Source organism: Ursus americanus, chromosome 15 (assembly GCF_024610735.1).
Source record: "Ursus americanus isolate L20-20 chromosome 15, mUrsAme1.1.p, whole genome shotgun sequence".
In the NCBI taxonomy this organism is placed as follows: domain Eukaryota; kingdom Metazoa; phylum Chordata; class Mammalia; order Carnivora; family Ursidae; genus Ursus; species Ursus americanus.
Window position 1 is genome coordinate 63,040,091 of NC_142141.1, and position 19,015 is coordinate 63,059,105.

Below are 19,015 nucleotides of genomic sequence, written 5' to 3' on the forward strand. Positions count from 1 at the left end.
GGTGATGGGGGAAATAGATGATGGGGATTAAAGAGCACACTTATCATGATGAAAAAAAGAAATACAACTGATTGTTTTAATATGGATTTTGGATCCTGTGACCTTGTTAAATTCACATATTAATTCTAATAGATGTTTTGTTTTTTGCAATCATATTGCCTTAAAAACCTTTCCAAATTTTGTCTTGTGTCTTTGTTTGCTTGTTTATTAACTTATTGTCTTCTTACACCAGCTAAGACCCCAGTGTAATGTCGAGTCCAAGTGGAAATCCTTATCTTGCTCCCATCCTGAAAAGCATTCACTCTTTCGTAATTAACAATGATGTCAGCTCTGGTGTGGGTTGCTGCCCTTTGTCAGGTTGAGAGATTTCATTCTGCCCACAGTTCTCTGAGTGTTCTTAACAAGGGACTTGTAAATTTTGCACAATTTTTTTTTCTGCCCATCTACTGATAGGACTTTTCTCCTTTATTCTGTCAATATAACGAATTACATTGATTTTCCCAAGTTGAGCCAATCCTAAATTCCTGGGATGAACCCCGTGTGTGCATGGTGCTTTACTGTTTGATGTGTTGTGGAACTCGATTCCCCGATAAACTGGAGGACTCTTGTTTCTCTGCTCAGGAGACATCTTGGCACTGTGATGAACAGACGTCAAATGGACAAGGACAGTGTCTAAGAGAACACAGTCAGAGCCCGCTTCACAGCCACCAGAGTGGCTAAGTGGAAATCAGTGACCATGCCAAGTGTTGGCAGGAGCGTGAAGCAGCCAGCAGTCTTCACATTGTTGAGAGACGTAAATGGGACATTTTCCATCCCTGGAAAAACTCCTCATTCACCCTGTGACCCGGTCACCACTTCTTAGAATCCTGATTCTGTGCCGTCACGAATACGGGACTGCCTTTGTGGGAGGCTGCACGCTGTAGCACTGTTTCTCAAAGCCAAAGCTTCTAACAGCACAAATGTCTTTCCTAGACATCTGGTCAAACAGCCACAATGCGTTCCCAAGGTGAATGCTGTGAAGATACTTTAGAAAAAATGAGGAAAATCTCTATAAAATTATTTGTAATGATTTCCTTGATTTACTGTTCAGAAAAATAGCAGTAGAGAAGGGTATTTGTGTCTAAGAAAGAAAGGCAAAGGATTTACTTCTTCTCATGAATGCACGCATATCTTCACTTACGTTAGCAGAAACAATCACGGAAGGACCGTGAGAAGCTAACGAGGATGGACAAACGGAGGGAAAGGAAAGAATCAAGACTTTGCTGAGGACACTGTTCGTGACTTTTAAACCATGAACATTACTTCGCAAAAAGTGGAATCCAGTACAAAACGGAAAAAGCTCTAAAATTAACATAGAAATATAGAAATCTGTGTATAAAACTGACAGGATAATATAATATTTTCAAGTAACTTTGAACACAGTGCTTTGTGAATCCTGAATGTGATATCTTCCAGATACAAAAAGATTTGCAAAGAAAAAAAAATGTACTCATGAATTTATTGTGATTAGTAATGTTGATATAGCTTTGAAACTTTTATGTATATTTTAAGATAAATCAAAAAAATAAATATACAATGCTGAAGGAAACAAGACTTTCAATATATGGGGAGAGATTTAACTATAAATATTTTGATGCTAAATAAATTAGAAATACGTGTGTGTTTATCTGAGATATAATTGATTATCTACCGTACTTCAAATTCTCTATATAAAAGTTGACCATAAACATGTTTCTCAGAGGGGCGCGTGGGTGGCACAGCGGTTAAGCGTCTGCCTTCGGCTCAGGGCGTGATCCCGGCGTTCTGGGATCGAGCCCCACATCAGGCTCTTCCTCTATGAGCCTGCTTCTTCCTCTCCCACTCCCCCTGCTTGTGTTCCCTCTCTCGCTGGCTGTCTCTCTCTCTGTCGAATAAATAAATAAATAAATATTTAAAAAAAAATGTTTCTCAGAGAGTCACATAAAACTCTGGAGAGGTCAGAGATTTCACAAGATAACAGATAGAAAGCCTTGCTTGTCTTCTTGTTCCATGATAGTACATACCCGATTCATCAATTTCATACATAACTTTAAAATTACCAAATATATTTGAAGAGGTAAAAAAAAAAATACGTAAGTGACAAAACGTAAATGTTTCCCTATTCATGCTGCAGATTTTACTCCTCATAAGTAACTACTTGGAATTCTGTTTCTATCCTTACAATTCTTTCTGCACACAATAATAGCATTTAAAAACACACACACACGTACAAAAATCCTGCCAAATTTTGTAGTTGTTCATAGAACCCATTTTTACCCACTGGTAATGTTACAAATCTTCCCCGCTAGGCTTGCCTTGAAGTAAAAGAACAATGCAGAAATGTCCCCTCTTAGAGTTACCGTCATCACTGTGGGCGCCGGGCACTTCTGCAGCTCCTGGCAGCCGGGACAGCGACGCAGCGCCTGGCTCCGCATCCTCAGAAGGGTGCGGTCTTACGGCCTGGCCTCCCTGTGCTCAGAAGGGACTGCGCATGCTATCGGCCTCACAACTTCTTTAGCTGTCAGACTCTAGGTGTCCTGTAAGGTCTCTGAAATGCACACAGTCTGAACACTGCCATTCTCCAAGGGTCCTCCCTTTCACGTTTATAAACACGCCCGCCTCCCTCACTGCCCCCACCCTTGTCCCCAAGTGCTGGCAGCCACCAAACTGATCCCCACTTCCAAGACCTTCTAATTCAAAAATGCTCGATACATTTTTTTTATTTAAATTCTATGTATCGTGCAGGAAATAGCCTTTGGGATTGGCTTTGGTCGCTCTGTGTAGTTCCCTGGAGATCCACCCAGGCCGCCCTGTGGACCAATGCGCACTTGGTGCACGGCTGAGTGCTACCTCGACCACGGGGCCACGGAAGGACATCTGCGTGCTTCAGTGTCCATTACAAATGAAGCTGCTGTGAGCACCCACGTGTGGAGCTTTGTGTGAACATACGTTTCTATTTCTCCGGGACCAACGCCCAAGAATGCCATCGCTAGACCTCGTGGTCGTTTCAAGTGGAGTTTTACAAGAAGCTGCCAAACTGTCTTGCAGAGCGAATGTGCCATTTTCTACTCCCACCAGCAATGTGTGAATGATCCAATTTCTCCACATGGTCACCAGCAGTCGACATTGTCACTCTTGTTTATTTTAGCCATTCTGGTGGGTGCATGTGTTCCCCCTGTGGTTTAGTTTGCATTTCCTTGATGGCTGATGGTGACTAAGGGCTTCCCACACCCTTATTTGTCCTTTGTATATCCTCCTTGGTGAAATGTCTTTTTGTGTCTTTTGTCCAAATTCTAATCGATTGTCTTCTGTCATTGTTTTCTTCCCTTTTTTTTTTTTTGAGTATTCTTTATATATTCTAGATACTAGTCCTTTGTTGGATATATGGTTTGCAAATATTTTCCTCAGTCTGCATCCCGTCTTTGTATTCTTTCAAAAGTATCTCTTAAAAAATAAGTAAGTAAGTAAGTAAGTAAATAAATAAATAAATAAATAAATGTATCTTTCACAGAACAAAAAGTTTAGATTTGGATGAAATTCGGTTAATCAAATTTTCCTTTTATGGATGTGCTTTTGGTGTCTGGTCTAGAGTTCACTGCCTAGCCCTAGATCTTAAAGATTTTCTTCTATATTTTTTCTGAAAGTCTTATGATTACATTTAAGTCAGCGATCCATTTTTAGTTAATTATTGTATGAGGTGTGAGAGTTGGGTTGACATGTTTTCTGTTGGTGTTCTGCTAGGGATATGCAGTTATTTCCACACCATTTGTCAGAAAGACGTAACTTTCCTCCATTGAATTATTTTGCATCTTCATCAAATAGGTCAGACATATTAGTGTAGATATGTCTCTGGGCTCTTGATGCTGCTCCAATGACCTACCTGTCTATTCCTCTACCAGTGGCACATACTCTCGACTCCTGTAGCCGTGCAGCGTCTTGAAATAAGGTACACTGATTCCTCCCACTTTATTCTTTGTCAAAATGTTAGCTATACTAATGACCGTGCCTTTAAAAATACATTTTGGAATTCGTTTGCCTGTAGCCACAAAAATCTTGCTGGGATCAAATTAATTGTTTAAATACTAGAACTCTTACCCACTCTGAATATTTTATGTAAAAATATCGCCAAAGTTCAGTTTGCTTATGTTCAAGCTTCCTTTTCCCAAATGTCAATGCGCTTTCATTCAGTCGCCCAATTAATCATTGTGAGCACCTGCTATGTGCTGGGGACTGCACAGGTCATTTGGGATGCAAAACTAAAAATGCATGTCCACTTTCCTCAAGGAATGCAAGGTTTGGGGCTGATTGCTAACTCAGGAATTTTTGTAAATTTTGTAAAACTCCATGCTACTTTAAATGTGAGTATCAGAGAGGGATATGAACCATGAGAGACTCTGGACTCCGGGAAACAAACTTAGGGTTTTAGAGGGGAGGGAGGTGGAGGGATGGGTTAGCTAGCCAGGAAAGGGTATTAAAGGAGGGCACGTATTGCGTGGAGCACTGGGTGCTATACGCAAACGATGAATCATGGAACACTACATCAAAAATTAAGGATGTACTGTATGGTGACTAACACAACATATAAATAAACAGATAAATAAATAAATAAATAAATAAATAAATAAATAAACAAACAAACAAATAAATAAATGTTAGTATCCATTAGGTCCTCAAGTTTAACATCCCAGATCAATCATGTGCTCTATCAGAGAGCCGGGGCCTCGAGGAGTCATCTGATGCGCCCCGGTGCTCGCATGCCACCATGCTCCAGGCCAGTGGCGTCTCCACGGGGGAGCAGTGGTGACGTGTAAGCAAGTGTCCGGGTCAGTTTTCTGTTTATCTCCCTCAACTCCTTGCTGTGCCTTTTAGAAGTAAAAATGAATAACCAGGAGTGAGCCATTTATCCATCCATCCCATCAATACTTGTTTCCTGCTCATGACTTTCCCAGGCTTGGAGTGGGGGCGGGGGGACGAGGTCAGAGAGCCAACATACCAAGCGCCAGCAGCTCCCAAGGAGAAGGGGTAAATGAGAACCATGGGGAGCCTGAGGGGGTGAAGCAATGTGTGAAGGCCGGACACAGGAGGGAGTGTGACTACAGCAGAAAGGTGAGGGGGCCGGGGCACTTGCAGCAGCGAGCAAGGGGGCCGCCGGCCTACAGCTGCGGGCAGAAGCAAGTTCCAAAGGGCTTTCAGCCATGTTGGCACAGGGAAGCTTTTGGAAGCCTGGTGGTTCCCAGGAAATAATGCCCTCCTCCTGGCCCGGCTCAGAACAGGTTGAGGAAGAGAATGACGTATGCAGACCACTGTAATCACTCACCAGGCCAGGCCAAAGGACTTGGCCTCACAGCCTCTCCCACTGAGCAAGGGCTTTAAGCAGACTTGTATTTGACGATCCATATCCTTCTGGCTGCAGTGGTGAGAGGGAGTCCTTTCTAGAAAGAGCTTAGGGCAGAAAGGTAGGAGCTCTCCTTCAGGAGTGAGGAGGTATGGGACGAGCCACAGCCTGCCAGGGCAGGCACCTTCTCGCTGGGCACTGACTCTCTTCTCTTTTCCTTGCTAGGCTGCATTCTGCCTTCCCCAACTTGCTGTCCCCCAGCCCCTCTCTCTAATCTTGATTTGAATTTCTAAAATATGTCCACTGTGACATCAAGAGAAGATGCAGAATTCCACGCAGCGTAAAGGCATGCGTCTCCCTATAAAGGCACGCAGGTGGCCAGGGGGCAGCCAGGCTCAGGAGAGACCTTGGAGCCCATGGCCTTGAGCAGAGCCGGGGCCAGGCCGAGCCTCCCCCAGAGTGAGGCAGTGGTTCTGCAGATCCCAGATGGAGCACACAGGGCTTCTGGGGAGCTTGTTGCCCAAGAAGCCTGTCCCCCTGCCATGCTCTGGATAACTGCACAAAGACATACACCCAAATGACAATCCATTTAAAGGTCTAAACTGCAAACCCAACACATTGTTTTTTGGTTTTTTAATTCTTTCTGAAGGGCAGGGAAATGGAGAGAGGAAAAAAGACATGAAGGATGTAAATTTTTAAGAATTTTTTAAAATAAAAGGCTAAATTAGCAAATTATACTTCTGTGCTATAACACTTTTTAAAATGCTAATTATTATTTTTGTTTTAATTTTCAAAACAAAATATTTTCACACAATAACAATGTACAGAGTAATATAATTGCATGTAACCATCATTCCAAGTTAATAATCATTAATATTTTGTGACATTTGTGACATTTACGACTGATATATTTTTCAGAAATAAAACATCACTAAGAGTGCCAGGGCCCACCTCCCAGTCCCGCTGCCCCTCTTCAAAGGTCTTCTGAGTGCCCTGCAGTAGCATGGAGACCTCCTTCCGGCACAGCTGTTTTGCCCCCCCCCCCCCTGCGGACAGCACTGAATACGGTTGGTGGTCAACGCCCACCTTCTGCATCATCTGGTCTGTATCCTTTTTCTTTTTAATTATTATTTTTCCTCGCTCAGCTTTATACTTTCAGGATTTATTCCTGTTGATACAAGGAGAACTACCTTCATTCACATTCACCCCTGGGGACCATTCTATTCCCTGAAATATGCCACAAATTCTTTACCCAGGCCTGTACTGATCGCAGTTTGGGGGGTTCCAATCTTGCCCTTTGCAAACAATGCTGCAGGGCTGTGCTTGGCCTGCCTGCCATGCCTCCCGGACTTGCTCTGTGTGGTGGGCAAGGAACCCAGGGGTTGCAAGTGAGAGGGAAGTGGGCATCTTCTGTTCTCCCAGATGCTGCCAAACATCTCCCTAGTTTCTTTGTAGCAATTTAAACTAGCAGGGCAGTGAGGGAGGGCTCCCTGCGTCTACACCCCTGGGCCTAGTGTGGTGTCGTCCAGTGGCTGGAACGTGGCATCTGCTCCGCTGACTCCCCCATCTCTAGGCAACTGGGGCATCTTTACGCTTTTTCCAATCTTCTCTGGGCAGAGTCTGTTCATATCTCTGGCCCGTTTTCCCACCAAATGGCTTGTCTTCACCCACTGACTGTCAGAATTCTTCCTGACTGTAGAGCAGCGTTTGTCCTATTTACAGGTGTTTCCCATTCCTTCTCGCTGGTGGGTGTCAGCCATTTACATGCTGTCCAGCTGAAGCTGTTTTTGTTTTTACTTTTAATGTGATTTGTCGAATTGGTGTTTCCGCATTCTCTCCGGTTTTTAAAAAGGGAAAACAAGACAAAACAAAACCCTCCTCCCTCCCCTACCTAAGCAATGCCAGTTGTGTCACGGCCTGAGGGAGAGTTTGGTGGGGGACAGGCACGCCTATGCGCATGCCATGTGCCCCCCGAATTAGCAGCCTGGTCAAGCTGTTTGGGGGTACACACACCAAAGTAAGATTAGCCAAAAGATCTGCAACATAGCCCTAGACAAACGCTCTCTAGAGCTTCTCTTGTTGGCTGAAAGTCATTGTCAGAAGAGTGCAGAAAATCTTCCTTTGCCAATGTATTCTTGGGATCGAGGAGTCCTACCTGCTCCCGCCGGGTCGGAGGTGACTCCTGCCCGCTCTGCACTGTCCCGGGCGCGCTCCCGGGCCGCACGCGCCGCCGAGGACGCCACCGAGGTGCGCTCTGGTGTTAAAGCGGCGACGACAAAGCCAGGGAGTAGCTGCCGCAGGGGCGAGGACGAGGGTGAGCTAAGTTCTTCCAAACACTGTCTTGCAGAAACAAACAAAAAAAGATCTAAAACCAAAACCACAACAAAACAAAACCCAAACCCAACAACTGCTCATGTGTTTCCACTTGCGCAGAAAAGCCGGCGCGGGGCGGCGCGGCCCTCTCGGGAAGCGCGAGTGTGCGCGTGCGTGTGTCCGCGCCTGGGTGCGGGGGTCCGGGCCTTCCTGCGAGCGCGGGGGGGAAAGACGCAAAGGCGGGCTTTCCAACCTTTCTTCTTCCGAAGTCGCTGGCTACCAAGGCTGCTCCCGAAACGGGTCTCCCCGAATGGAACTCAGGCCCCTGCATTATTGCGCGTCGCCTCCCCTCTTCTCCCTCTCTCCGCGCTGCGCTCTCGAGCCAGCCCCTCCCAGGCCCGGGGGGCTGCGCACCCGGGCGAGGAGGAGCTGGAGAGGAGTGGGGAGAGTAGGGGTGGGGGGTGGGGGGCAGACACCGGGTCTGCAAGATGCGGAGAAATGGGAAGAGACACTCGGGAAGCACGTCGGAGGCGGGGCGCCATGGAGAGGACGGACACTTTGCTGCCCACTAAAGGAAACCAGGAGGGAGGAGGCAGCAATGAAGAGACCTCACAGTCACTAAGAGCTCAGAGTCAGTTACGTGGGGAAGAGCCAGGTAACCAAAAGCGCGGTTCTTAGAAAGTCAGAGAAGAGTGCCCTCAGTCCTGGGATCCCGACCCCAGGGGGCTGTCCACTGGCCTCTAGAGACTTCCACCTCGGGTCTCCGCGAGGCTCCAGGCAGCTCCAGGCCAGGGACGGTGGGGACCTGTCCGCCTGCTGGGGATTCTGCTGCGCACTTGCTTTCCAGGGATCTGTCTCAGCATCAGAAACTTGTTGGAGAACCTCAGAATACCGTTGCATCTGAAATCCAGACGTAGTCCAAGCATAGGGAGAGGGTTGTCAACCGCGCTGGAGGGATATTTACGTTTCATTTTGACTGGCACTTAGTACAATATATGGCGGCGTATTTAGATTTGCAAACAACAGGGAGAGAGAGAAACAAAGGATAGTGCAGAACCGAACTTCTTGATCCTTTACTCCTTGTTGCACTCCCTCCAGGATCCCAGCAAGTGCTGGGACAAGAGGGGTCCTTGATTAGGAATCCAATGGGAAGGTGCTCTGATACACCGAAACTACTTACATTGTAAAACTGACTGCATTAAGGGGAATCCATGTAAAATGTGTATATTTAACCTTAATGGACCCCCCCCATAAAAAATTAAGCATTCCAAAATGGTGCCTCTTTTCCCACCAAACTCTTAGAAAAACCCGGCCGATTGCCAGAGTAATAAGACAGAATAAGAATAAGTCCCTGCGTGGCTTTGGTTTTATTAGAGTGCCCCTGCATAATTTTCCTTCTTCCCCAAATTAAACCGACGCGGGAAGAGAGAGGTCGGGCGGGGCTAGGGCGCCCACCGCCGATCGGTGGTCGGGGACGGCACCGGGGCCACCGCTGCAGGGACGAGGCCGCAGCCGCGGGCCACAGCGCCCCCTCGCCGCCCGCACGTACGACTTTTGGGCCCGCGTCGCTCCCTGGCCTCTCCCGCGCCCGAGAGCCCGGGACGGGCAGTGTCTGCGAGGCGCTTCGGCCTGCGCAGCCAGCCGCTTCCCGGAGAGAGACCCTCGGGCCCAAGCCCGCGTTCCAGGCATTTCTCCCGGCTCGGCCTCGCAGGAATCCCCGGCTCGTTGAAATGTGCATGTCCTCGCCGACTCGTTCTGAATGCATCGGCCACTGTGAGGACAAGAAACAAAAAATGTGACAGTGTTAACTTATTTTTACAAACGCACACAGGGGAGGAGGGGGAGGATCCCCCGCAAGCCTGAAACTGCGCGTTGCCCCTGAAATTGTTACAAAGTGATCTCGATTCCCAAGCAGTTCTCCAGTTTTCCTGCGCGCCTACCCGCTCGCTCTCCGCCGTTCCAGCTCGGACGGCAACCGAAAACAAGAGCGGCAAAGCGCCTGCCCAGCCTGGGCGCCTCCGCTGGCCTGGACGCCCCTCGCGCGTGAGCTGAGCGGCCCCGTCCCTGCTGTCACCGAGCGAGAGGCGGCCTTGGAGTCCGCGCCGCAGCGGCTCGCTCCCCGCGCGGCCTGCGCTCTCCGCGGTCACCGGAGACGGAGTTCGAGCGAAGCCAGGCCACCCTCGCAGGCGGCCGCGTGCGGAGCCACCGCGTCGAACCTCCACACTCGCAGCCCGTTCTTCCCATTGATTTATTTTAGAAGACCAAGCCAACTTTAATCTAAGAAAAGGAAAAGTGATTTTAAAAAATCAGGGAGCTTTAAAGTGAAACGGAGTTTATATATTCCAATAACAATGCAGAGCGTAAGTTTTAATGTCTCTGCGTAGGCATTTTAATTTGCTACAGTCACTACCAATAAAAACGGCATGTAGTGCGATTCGACTGTTTAATAGTGCAAGGTAGACGGTTTTTATTAGTAGCAGGCAGCAGTATGGAAAATTTAGATTTCAGTGGAGGAGTGTAATTGCTGGGGGAAAACACACTCGAGGAAGAGGCTGTCTTTCGAATCAGCAGCAGGAGCTAAAGAGGGGGAAGAGGAGACTGCGTTTGTGGAGATGCACCCAGGGCGACTCGGGCCCCTCCAAGCCACGTGCAATTGTCTGCTTATATGCTTAATTGATGTCAAAATCGAGTGTATCCGGAGCATACGCTCCTGCTCCAAACTGGGGATGTTTTTGTAATAATTCAATGTTTTCTTTTCTGCCCCTGGCAGAGATCAGGCCCAAGGGGGGTGGAGGGAGAGAGAGGGAGGGTGAGGGGGCGAGCCCCAAATGCTAATGAAACACAGCAGGAACTGGCCTTTAGAAATGGAAATACTGCAGGCCAATCATCCTTGGAGATAAAAATTAGACCTGATTTTTTTTTTCACTTAAACTATCTAATTGGAAGCGAACCCAAAAGCCTGCAATCTGATCTGCTGCTGTTTATGTTTGTCATTCAACGTGTGTGACTCGCATTTATGGCCTCAACCTGGCCCAGTCCTCTCCTGGGAAGACCAAAAGTATCATAGATCCTGTCAATGGTATGCTGCAGGGGACTGCTGGAGCGACCCCCGCTTCTCTTTCCTTTTGGACGCTACAATAATCGGTGTAAAGTGTCTGCCCTGCACTGAATTAGGACAGCCTGCCTGGGGTGGCAGCGTTGTTGAAATGGCTGGGCTGGGTCTTCCAAGTGGCCCAGGGTGGGGGAAGTGGTGTCTTTGGGGGTGATGTGGAGATTCAAGTGTTGAGGGTGCAGGGACTGGTTTTTAGGAAGGGGAGAACAATGGGGAGGCAGGGGTGGGAAGACTGGGGGGGGGGACTGGTGGCCACATGTACCTACTAGGGGTCATATGCCTGCAGTCCCAGGCGGATGGGTTCTTCCCAAGCCCAACACCTTGGTTTGCAACCGGTTCCCTCGGACCTAGAGAAAGACACAGGCAGCTTCACTGTGTCTCGAAGGTTCTCCTTGTGAACAGGCCTGGGCTGGAGCCTCTGGATCTGCAGGCTGCAGCCTCGCCTGGCCTGGCGATTGCCCTCGGGACCTAAACAGAAGTCCATAACAGGGCTGGAGGGTTAGGGTGCTGGGAGGCATGGGGGAGAGAGTGATGCAGGCCGGAGCTCCCCCTGCAGCAATGTCACCTTACAGGTAACCCACCCGAGAGGGCCTCCGAAGAAGAGGCACCTGTTGGGTGGGCAACCCCGGCCCAGGACTGCACACACAGACATCCCGTGGACCTCCTGAGCGCCCCCCATCGGCGACCACCCTGTCACCGGCGCCCACATCCTCTGGCCCGCCCAGGTGGGAGAGGGATGGAGAAGGGCTGAAGAGTAGAAGGTATTCTGGGGCTGGGGTCCCAGGTCTCATCACTAAGCATCTTGCCTCTGGACCCGAGGGCACCTCCCGAGCCGCAAGTTACCTGAGCTACCCGTGCTGCTGACGGCGTTCGTACCAGCAGCCTGTCTCTTTCTCCTTCCTTCCCAAGTGACCGCAAGGCTTCACGTCGTGCCAGAGGCGGGCTGTCCGGTGACAAGCATTCTCTCAAATGCTTTACGACACTTGTCCGAAAGAGGCGTCAACTTATTAAAATAAAATCAAATAAAACCTTTCGGGGGTGGCATCTTCACGGGAGAAACACTGGCGGCGTGTGTCAGAACATTCGCGACAGCGCAAAGTCCTACCACTCAGAGACCCAGGTCTCCACTATGGACTTCGGGGCACAAAGCTCACCTCTGGGCCCTCCTGGCAGTTCGCAATGAAGGACCCGGATCCGGGTCCCGCAGGGATGCGCTGGGTGGCGCGGGGCAGGCGACCAGACTCGAGGCCACGCGCGGAGCCTCACACGCCGTGAGGCAGAGTCGACGGAGGAAGGAGGAAGGGAGAGCCGCGCACGCCACCCCCAGGAGGACCTGGGCCGCGGGCGCTCCCATTACGCCCTCCCTTCGCCCCCGGCTCCCGGCCCCCAGCCTGGGGTCACGCGCGCAGTCACCTGGGCCGGCCTCTTCGTGGCGCAGAGGGGACGTGGACCGTTCGTTCCCAAGGGGACCAGACCGGCCCGACTGCGGGCGGCCTCTGCCTAGTCCCTGCGGGCCGACCGGGGGGTGGAGCAGTGGCTTCAGGGGTGGAGGGGGGCGATGAGAAAGGTGACTGGGGCGGTTAGGGGGAGCTGGCCCGGGAGATATGGGGTTGCCGGGTGGCGGGCGCGGGGGTGGGGGGCGCTGGGAGTACGTGCGAGTGGGAGGGGGGCGCGCCCGGGCGAGCTGTTCTGCCCGGCCAGGCTTCGGGGCCGCGGGCCGCGGGGCTGGGGCTGCGCGGGAGGCGGCTGCGCCACAAAAGCCTGCGCGTCCCTCCCTCCTTCTCCCCCGCCCTCCCGCCTCCTTCTCCGCCCTCCCCTCCCCGCCCCTCCCCCGGCCGCGGCCTGGCAGCGGGAGCAGGCGGAGCAGGCGGAGCAGGGGAGGGGGCGGGCGCCCGAATATGCAGATGAGCGTGTGACGGACAGCTTCGCGTTCCAATGTCCCTCGGAAACTCTAGCGCTCCTTCCTCAACTCCTCACTCCCGACTCCAGACTCCCCCAAACCCCGACCGCCGGCCTGGCGCGCGGCTGCGCCCACCGGCTCCGCGCTGCCGCTGCCGCCGCCGCCGCTGCCGCCGCAGACGCCCCGCCGCTTCCCCGGCCCGCGGGCCTCCCGGGCTAGTGCGCGGGCCGGCCTGCCTCGGCCCGGGGCCCCCGCGCCCGCCGCCGCGCCGCGCCCAGGCCGGGCGTGGATGGAGGGCGCCGCGCGCCTTGCCCGCTGCTCTGCGTGACGCGGGCCCGGTGCCCCGCGCCCACCATGTCCTACCCGCAGGGCTACCTGTACCAGGCGCCCGGCTCGCTGGCGCTCTACTCGTGCCCGGCGTACGGCGCGTCGGCGCTGGCGGCGCCGCGCAGCGAGGAGCTGGCTCGCTCTGCGTCGGGCTCGGCTTTCAGCCCTTACCCGGGCTCCGCGGCCTTCACGGCACAGGCGGCCACCGGCTTCGGCAGCCCGCTGCAGTACTCGGCCGACGCTGCTGCCGCCGCCGCCGGCTTCCCGTCCTACATGGTAACCGCGCGCAGGCGGGTGGGAGGGGACGCGGGACACCCGGGCGACGGGACCGCGATCGGGGCGCGAGGGCGCGGGGAAAGTGCCGTGGGCTGTGGCTCCGGAGTCTCGGACGCGGGCCGCCGCTCCACTGGCGGGACGGGAGGCCGGAGTGAGAAGCAATGCGGCCAGCTGGCGACGTCCCTCAGCCTGGAGGTCCGCTTCCCCTTGGCTCTCCGGGTGATGTTCCCTAAGAGCCTGAAAAGTGCGACACCAATGGGCTCGGGAATCTGTGCCGGGTTGTACTCCGTTCACGCGCCAAAGCCTGGCGAAGGTTGCGGAGCGGGCCGGGGGGCTCGCCTCTCTCGGCTCAGGGAGCGAGGCTCGGCGCCACTGGAGCCTCCGGGGCGACTGCCGGGCGCTCAGGGTTCACTTGCGGGGCTTGAGGGTCACCGGGTTGAGGGAGGGAGCGAAGCATCGGGCAGAAGCTCTGGGGCCCTGCCAGGCGCGCCACCATCTCGGCCTTAACCTGCCCACAGGCCGTGCTTTCGAAAACCATGTCGGCGGGCGTGTGGCAACCCTAATTGCCGCTGAAGTCCCCTGCGTACAGAGAGCAGCCACTGCTTCCCCGACCCCGGGTCTGCCCGCTCGCCTCCGGTTCCGCATCTGGGCCCGGCCCGGGTGGTGGCGACGCCCGTCTCGGGCGATTGAGGCCGTTACGGGAGGGAGGGGGGTTGTCGCCACTGCCCGCCCTCGGTGGAATTCCGGGGCAGCGACAGAGGAGCTGGGGCCTTGGCGAAGGCTGTAAACGTCTCGAATTTAAACGTTAAAGGCTGAATTAAAATGCTAATTACCGCGTATTTGAAGAATTCGAAACGGTGACTGGCTTCTGAGTTGCAAATTGGATTTGCCGAGCTTTAGAGCGGTGAATAGCGGAGCGGGGGCTCTGGGGTGTTTTTTTAACCATATAAGGGCGGGGAAGGGGGAGTAGGGGGAGCCAGCCAGAGAAATTTAGATATCAAGAAAGTACCTGTGGGTCTGTGTGCTTGCATGTTTGCGTACATCTGTGCCCGCAGCTCAGGGACATTTGGGGGAAGATATGTCATTTTAGGAAAGTGAAATAGTTTAAAAAAATTGAGATTAGAACTGCAGCGTTTTCGTTATCAGCAGCCTGTCTTACATTATGCGCTGCGTTTTTTCTGCTCGTTTGCTGCGGGAAATGAGGCTCCAGCGCGGAACTCCCCCGGGGAAAGGCTGCATCGGGAGGGCGGAGGGAGCACCTTTGGGCTGATGCGGGCCAGGTCCCCGCACACCCCACTCACCAGGCTCTTGTCGTTTCCAGGGCGCGCCCTACGACGCCCACACGACGGGGATGACGGGCGCCATCAGCTACCACCCATACGGCAGCGCGGCCTACCCGTACCAGCTCAATGACCCGGCATACCGCAAGAACGCCACGCGGGACGCCACGGCCACGCTCAAGGCCTGGCTCAACGAGCACCGCAAGAACCCGTACCCCACCAAGGGCGAGAAGATCATGCTGGCCATCATCACCAAGATGACCCTCACGCAGGTCTCCACCTGGTTCGCCAACGCGCGCCGGCGCCTCAAGAAGGAGAACAAGATGACGTGGGCCCCCAGAAACAAAAGCGAGGATGAGGACGAGGACGAGGGCGACGCTTCAAGGAGCAAGGGGGAGAGTCCAGACAAGGCGCAGGAGGGCACGGAGACATCTGCGGAGGACGAAGGTGAGCAGGGCCACGGCTGGCGCGAAGTCGCAGGGAGCTTTCTTCCCAGGCGGGCGCAGAGCCAGGTCGGGGAAGGTGCTGCCTGCCGCCACCCAGGTGTGCGTGGGGCTAGTTGAGTCCTCGGGCACTCCTGGGGAGGCTCTGCACCCCCTAGGACGTGGCTGGGTTGGGGTCGAGGTGGGAGATCACGTGGGGCGGAGGGCGCCCGGGCCGGGTTGTCACCGCGTCCCACAGCCCTGCCGCGCCCCTGCAGGGATCAGCCTGCACGTCGACTCGCTCACGGATCACTCGTGCTCAGCTGAGTCGGACGGGGAAAAGCTGCCTTGTCGGGCCGGGGACCCCCTGTGCGAGTCGGGCTCGGAGTGCAAGGATAAGTACGACGACCTGGAGGACGACGAGGAGGACGAAGAGGAAGGCGAGCGGGACCTGGTGCCGCCCAAGCCCGTGACCTCGTCACCGCTCACTGGCGTGGAGGCGCCGCTGCTGAGCCCCCCGCCCGAGGCCGCGCCCCGCGGTGGCGGCGGCGGCGGCAAGATGCCCCTGGGCAGCCGGACGTCGCCGGGCGCGCCGCAGCCCGCCAGCAAGCCCAAGCTGTGGTCTCTGGCCGAGATCGCCACGTCGGACCTCAAGCAGCCAAGCCTGGGCCCGGGCTGCGCGCCGCCGGGGTTGCCCGTGGCCGCCGCGCCCGCCTCCTCCGGGGCGCCGCCGGGCGGCTCGCCCTACCCCGCCTCGCCGCTGCTCGGCCGCCACCTCTACTACACATCGCCCTTCTACGGCAACTACACAAACTACGGGAACTTGAACGCGGCGCTGCAGGGCCAGGGGCTCCTGCGGTACAACTCGGCGGCCGCGGCACCCGGAGAGGCGCTGCACTCCGCGCCCAAGGCGGCCAGCGACGCGGGCAAAGCGGGCACGCACCCGCTGGAGCCCCACTACCGGCCCCCCGGCGGCAGCTACGAGCCCAAGAAAGGTAGGCTGTGTGCGGCCCGCGGGGCCTCCGGGGAGGGAGAACTACGGGGTCCCGGCTTAGTCAGCACTCCAGAGAAAGCCTGGGTAAGGGACCAGGGAGACCCTTGGGCCTGGCAGGGGGAATCTTTGTTGCCCGAAAGGAGATAAGGGAAAAGACAGAGTGCGCCCCTCTGACCAGAAGTTAGGAGAGCAAAGGGGGCGGTAACACCAAAAAGGGGAGGAGAAGCCAGAGAGACCCTTGCCTTGCAATAAGGCTTAGCCCATTATTACTGCATTTTATTTAACTTGCTATTATAATTATGATTAGTATTATTATCATGATTGATTTGTTTCCGCAAAAAACAAATTTTCACAAAATGCAAATTACAGCTTGTCTCCCGTTTGACTGAGCTGAGGCTTCAGTGTGTTCTCAGTTTGGAGAGTCTGAGCTGAGTCTTCGCTTCTGCTTTTGGCTGGAAGGAAACAAATGTTCTAGTAACTCTGAGAGGCCCTAGTTCTGCCAAATAGAAGACAAGAGTCGTTGCCGCTTCCCTGCTCTCTCTGCCTCTCCTCCCGTGGCTCGTAGTTGAGGCTGGAGTTGCTAAGACCTGCAGAAGGAGCTCAAGGAGGCAAGAAAAGAAAATGAGAACAGGAAACATGCCCCAAATCTCTCTCCAACAGTGGCTGCACAGACAGTTTCCCTAAACTGTTGTGTGCGTTCAGGGAGCGAGCGTGCATGGGTGTGCGGGCTGGCGGGTGCGCAGCTGTCTGGGAGACAGATGGCTCTGGGGTCAGGTTCTGACTAACTGCCCCCTCCCCTGACAGATGCCAGTGAGGGCTGCACCGTGGTTGGTGGGGGCGTCCAGCCCTACCTATAGGAGGCCCGTGCGCGGCAACGCAAGTAAGTGGGCGCCGGGTGTTGCCTCCCGCCCTGGGAGAGCCTCCCCGCACCAATTGCACTGTCAACTTGCTTAACGTCTATTTCCTGCTCTTGTCCTGCAGTCTGAGGGGCATTGCAATGTTCTTCAGTCTTTTTTTTTGTTCCTTTAAGTGGGAAAGTAGCTGTTCTGTTTTAGTAGAGTCCCTCTTTTTCCGCCCAAGTTCTGCTGTGAAGACTCGCCCCTTTAACGGGGCGTGCATATTGCACCACTGCTGTCGTTTTCTCTTTGAAAAACATATTATTAAAATTCGGGTATTTGTATGCAGTTTGGGACCATTTTTTACTACACTCGACGTGTAACAGACGCTGGCTTTGACGAGCTAGTGCTGCCGAGGCCCAGGCGTCAGGACCCTCTAGAGGTGATGTTTGCAGAGTAAGCTGAAGAGACAGGAGAAGCTCTGGCCCTTTAGCAGGCCCGCCCCCGTGTCCAGATGGAGTAGATAGGACCCTGCAGTTCGCCTGGCTCACAGCAGTAGCTCAAAAAATCCCTACTTCACAAGTAGGCAAAATTACTAATCACAGATCTTGAAGATTTGGGAAAGAGGCGGAATCATTTCAGATCGACTCATTTTTATAATGTGTGATGTTGGTGCGGAACTGAAGGATTTGGGATGATTTGGTTTTTTCCTTGGTCCACAGGTAGGTGTCACAATTGCTTTGGAAAAAAAAAGTCAGCAGCAGGCCATTCTCTCTCCCCAAGTTCATAAATATACAGATATAAAAAAACACGTCTCTAAACCCGGACCACATCTTGTGCCACTGTAAAGGACAAGGAGCCACAGACTCTAACGGAACAGACTTTTGTTGGACATACCGTGAATTTGTTGGCATAGTATAGCTTCCCCAATGTATGTGTGACTTTTGAAAACAATCTTTTTTCTCAGGATATCTTGAATTGATCACTTCATTGCCACGGTATATATTCTATAGCTGTGATAGGATTTACTGTAAAATTTATTTGTAAAAGATGTACACAGTAGAAATAAAATGTGATTGAAAAACTTGAGTACTTAAGAAGTGGAAACAAATTTGATATTTATTTTTATAATGATATAAAGCTTCTAGTAATTTATGCAAGTTGTATTGCAATGGAATCTAAACTTTTTGTAAATAAATTCTGCCTGGTTTTTATTTGAACATTGCTGGTTATACAATCTTTGTTGGTTGTTTAACAAGAATTCTTTACTAATTTATATCTTAAATTGTAAATAAAAACAGACTAGTCTATGACAATATGGTGTTTGGGGCTCATTTTTCCTAGGAGAGTGATTTGGGTAGGGAGCCCCAGTTGATAGCAGCCCCTCCCCCCAGGCGATCTGACCTCAGGCTTTTTAATGAAAATGTGTAAAATAATCTCTCCCTTCTCCCACTCAGAAAAAAAAAGGAGAAAGGCAGATGGAAGAGAAATGCACAGTACGGCAATAACATCCAGTTTTGGATTATTTATATGCACACGTATTGGAGCAAAATTAAGATTTTGTGCTCTGAATATGCAAATTACTTCTTAGTGTCCATTTTTTAACCTTGGCAAAATAAGATGACCTGACATCCTTACACGTTAGGATCCATTTTGTATTTCTCTCTGCTGGCTTATTGGACCTTCTCGGTAAGGTGAGCTGGAGAACCGTGACAGCACGGATAGTAAGGGAGTCCCCCCTCTGACGGACCATAAATTACTGGTGGAAGTAATTGTTCATTTTAAAGCCTGAATTGTCCACATTGGCATAGATTATTCAAATGTAAGGGCCTTGACTCTTCTTTTCATATATCTCACATTGAACACAAGGTGAAAATCTGGAGGAGAGATTTATTTTCCTTTCGGTGGCTCTTACCCTTACCCTGGGGGAAGAGAAAAGTTCAAACCACCTTAGACTCTAGCCTGGTTATTGCGCTGCTCACTGTCTAATTCTAGGACAAGTCCAGAGTTTGTAGGCAAGTAGCGTATTCCCTTGATTAGTATCATAAAAGCAGCAAACCTGTCACTTTAATTTTCAGCAAAATTATATGGATATCCATATAATATGATTTCAGAGAAGAAATGAACAATCATTTATTTCCTTTCCAAAGATAAATTGAGTGAATATAACTTACGGTTATAAAACAAGAATAATAGCTTCTT

At 52.3% G+C, this 19,015-nt stretch overlaps 2 protein-coding genes across 2 annotated transcripts in view; one reads left to right on the forward strand and one right to left on the reverse strand.

The window, feature by feature from the left end:
• LOC148108887 (uncharacterized) overlaps positions 1-12,422 on the reverse strand; it is an 88,468-nt gene extending 76,046 nt beyond the window's left edge. The window contains 8 exon segments of the mRNA XM_087868011.1: positions 7,509-7,644; positions 8,946-9,437; positions 9,607-9,943; positions 11,041-11,125; positions 11,622-11,698; positions 11,933-12,000; positions 12,003-12,066; positions 12,068-12,422. Coding sequence (XP_087724137.1) covers positions 7,509-7,644; positions 8,946-9,437; positions 9,607-9,943; positions 11,041-11,125; positions 11,622-11,698; positions 11,933-12,000; positions 12,003-12,066; positions 12,068-12,132 — 1,324 coding nt within the window. The 5' untranslated portion in view covers positions 12,133-12,422.
• A 533-nt stretch (positions 12,423-12,955) lies between these two features.
• On the forward strand, positions 12,956-18,121 carry IRX2 (iroquois homeobox 2). Its single transcript, XM_045807995.2, has 5 exons — positions 12,956-13,281; positions 14,603-15,008; positions 15,262-15,978; positions 16,782-16,857; positions 17,536-18,121. The coding sequence occupies exons 1-4, from the start codon at positions 13,033-13,035 to the stop codon at positions 16,832-16,834; spliced, it is 1,425 nt and encodes a 474-aa protein (XP_045663951.2). The 5' UTR covers positions 12,956-13,032; the 3' UTR covers positions 16,835-16,857; positions 17,536-18,121.
• Positions 18,122-19,015: the final 894 nt, after the last annotated feature.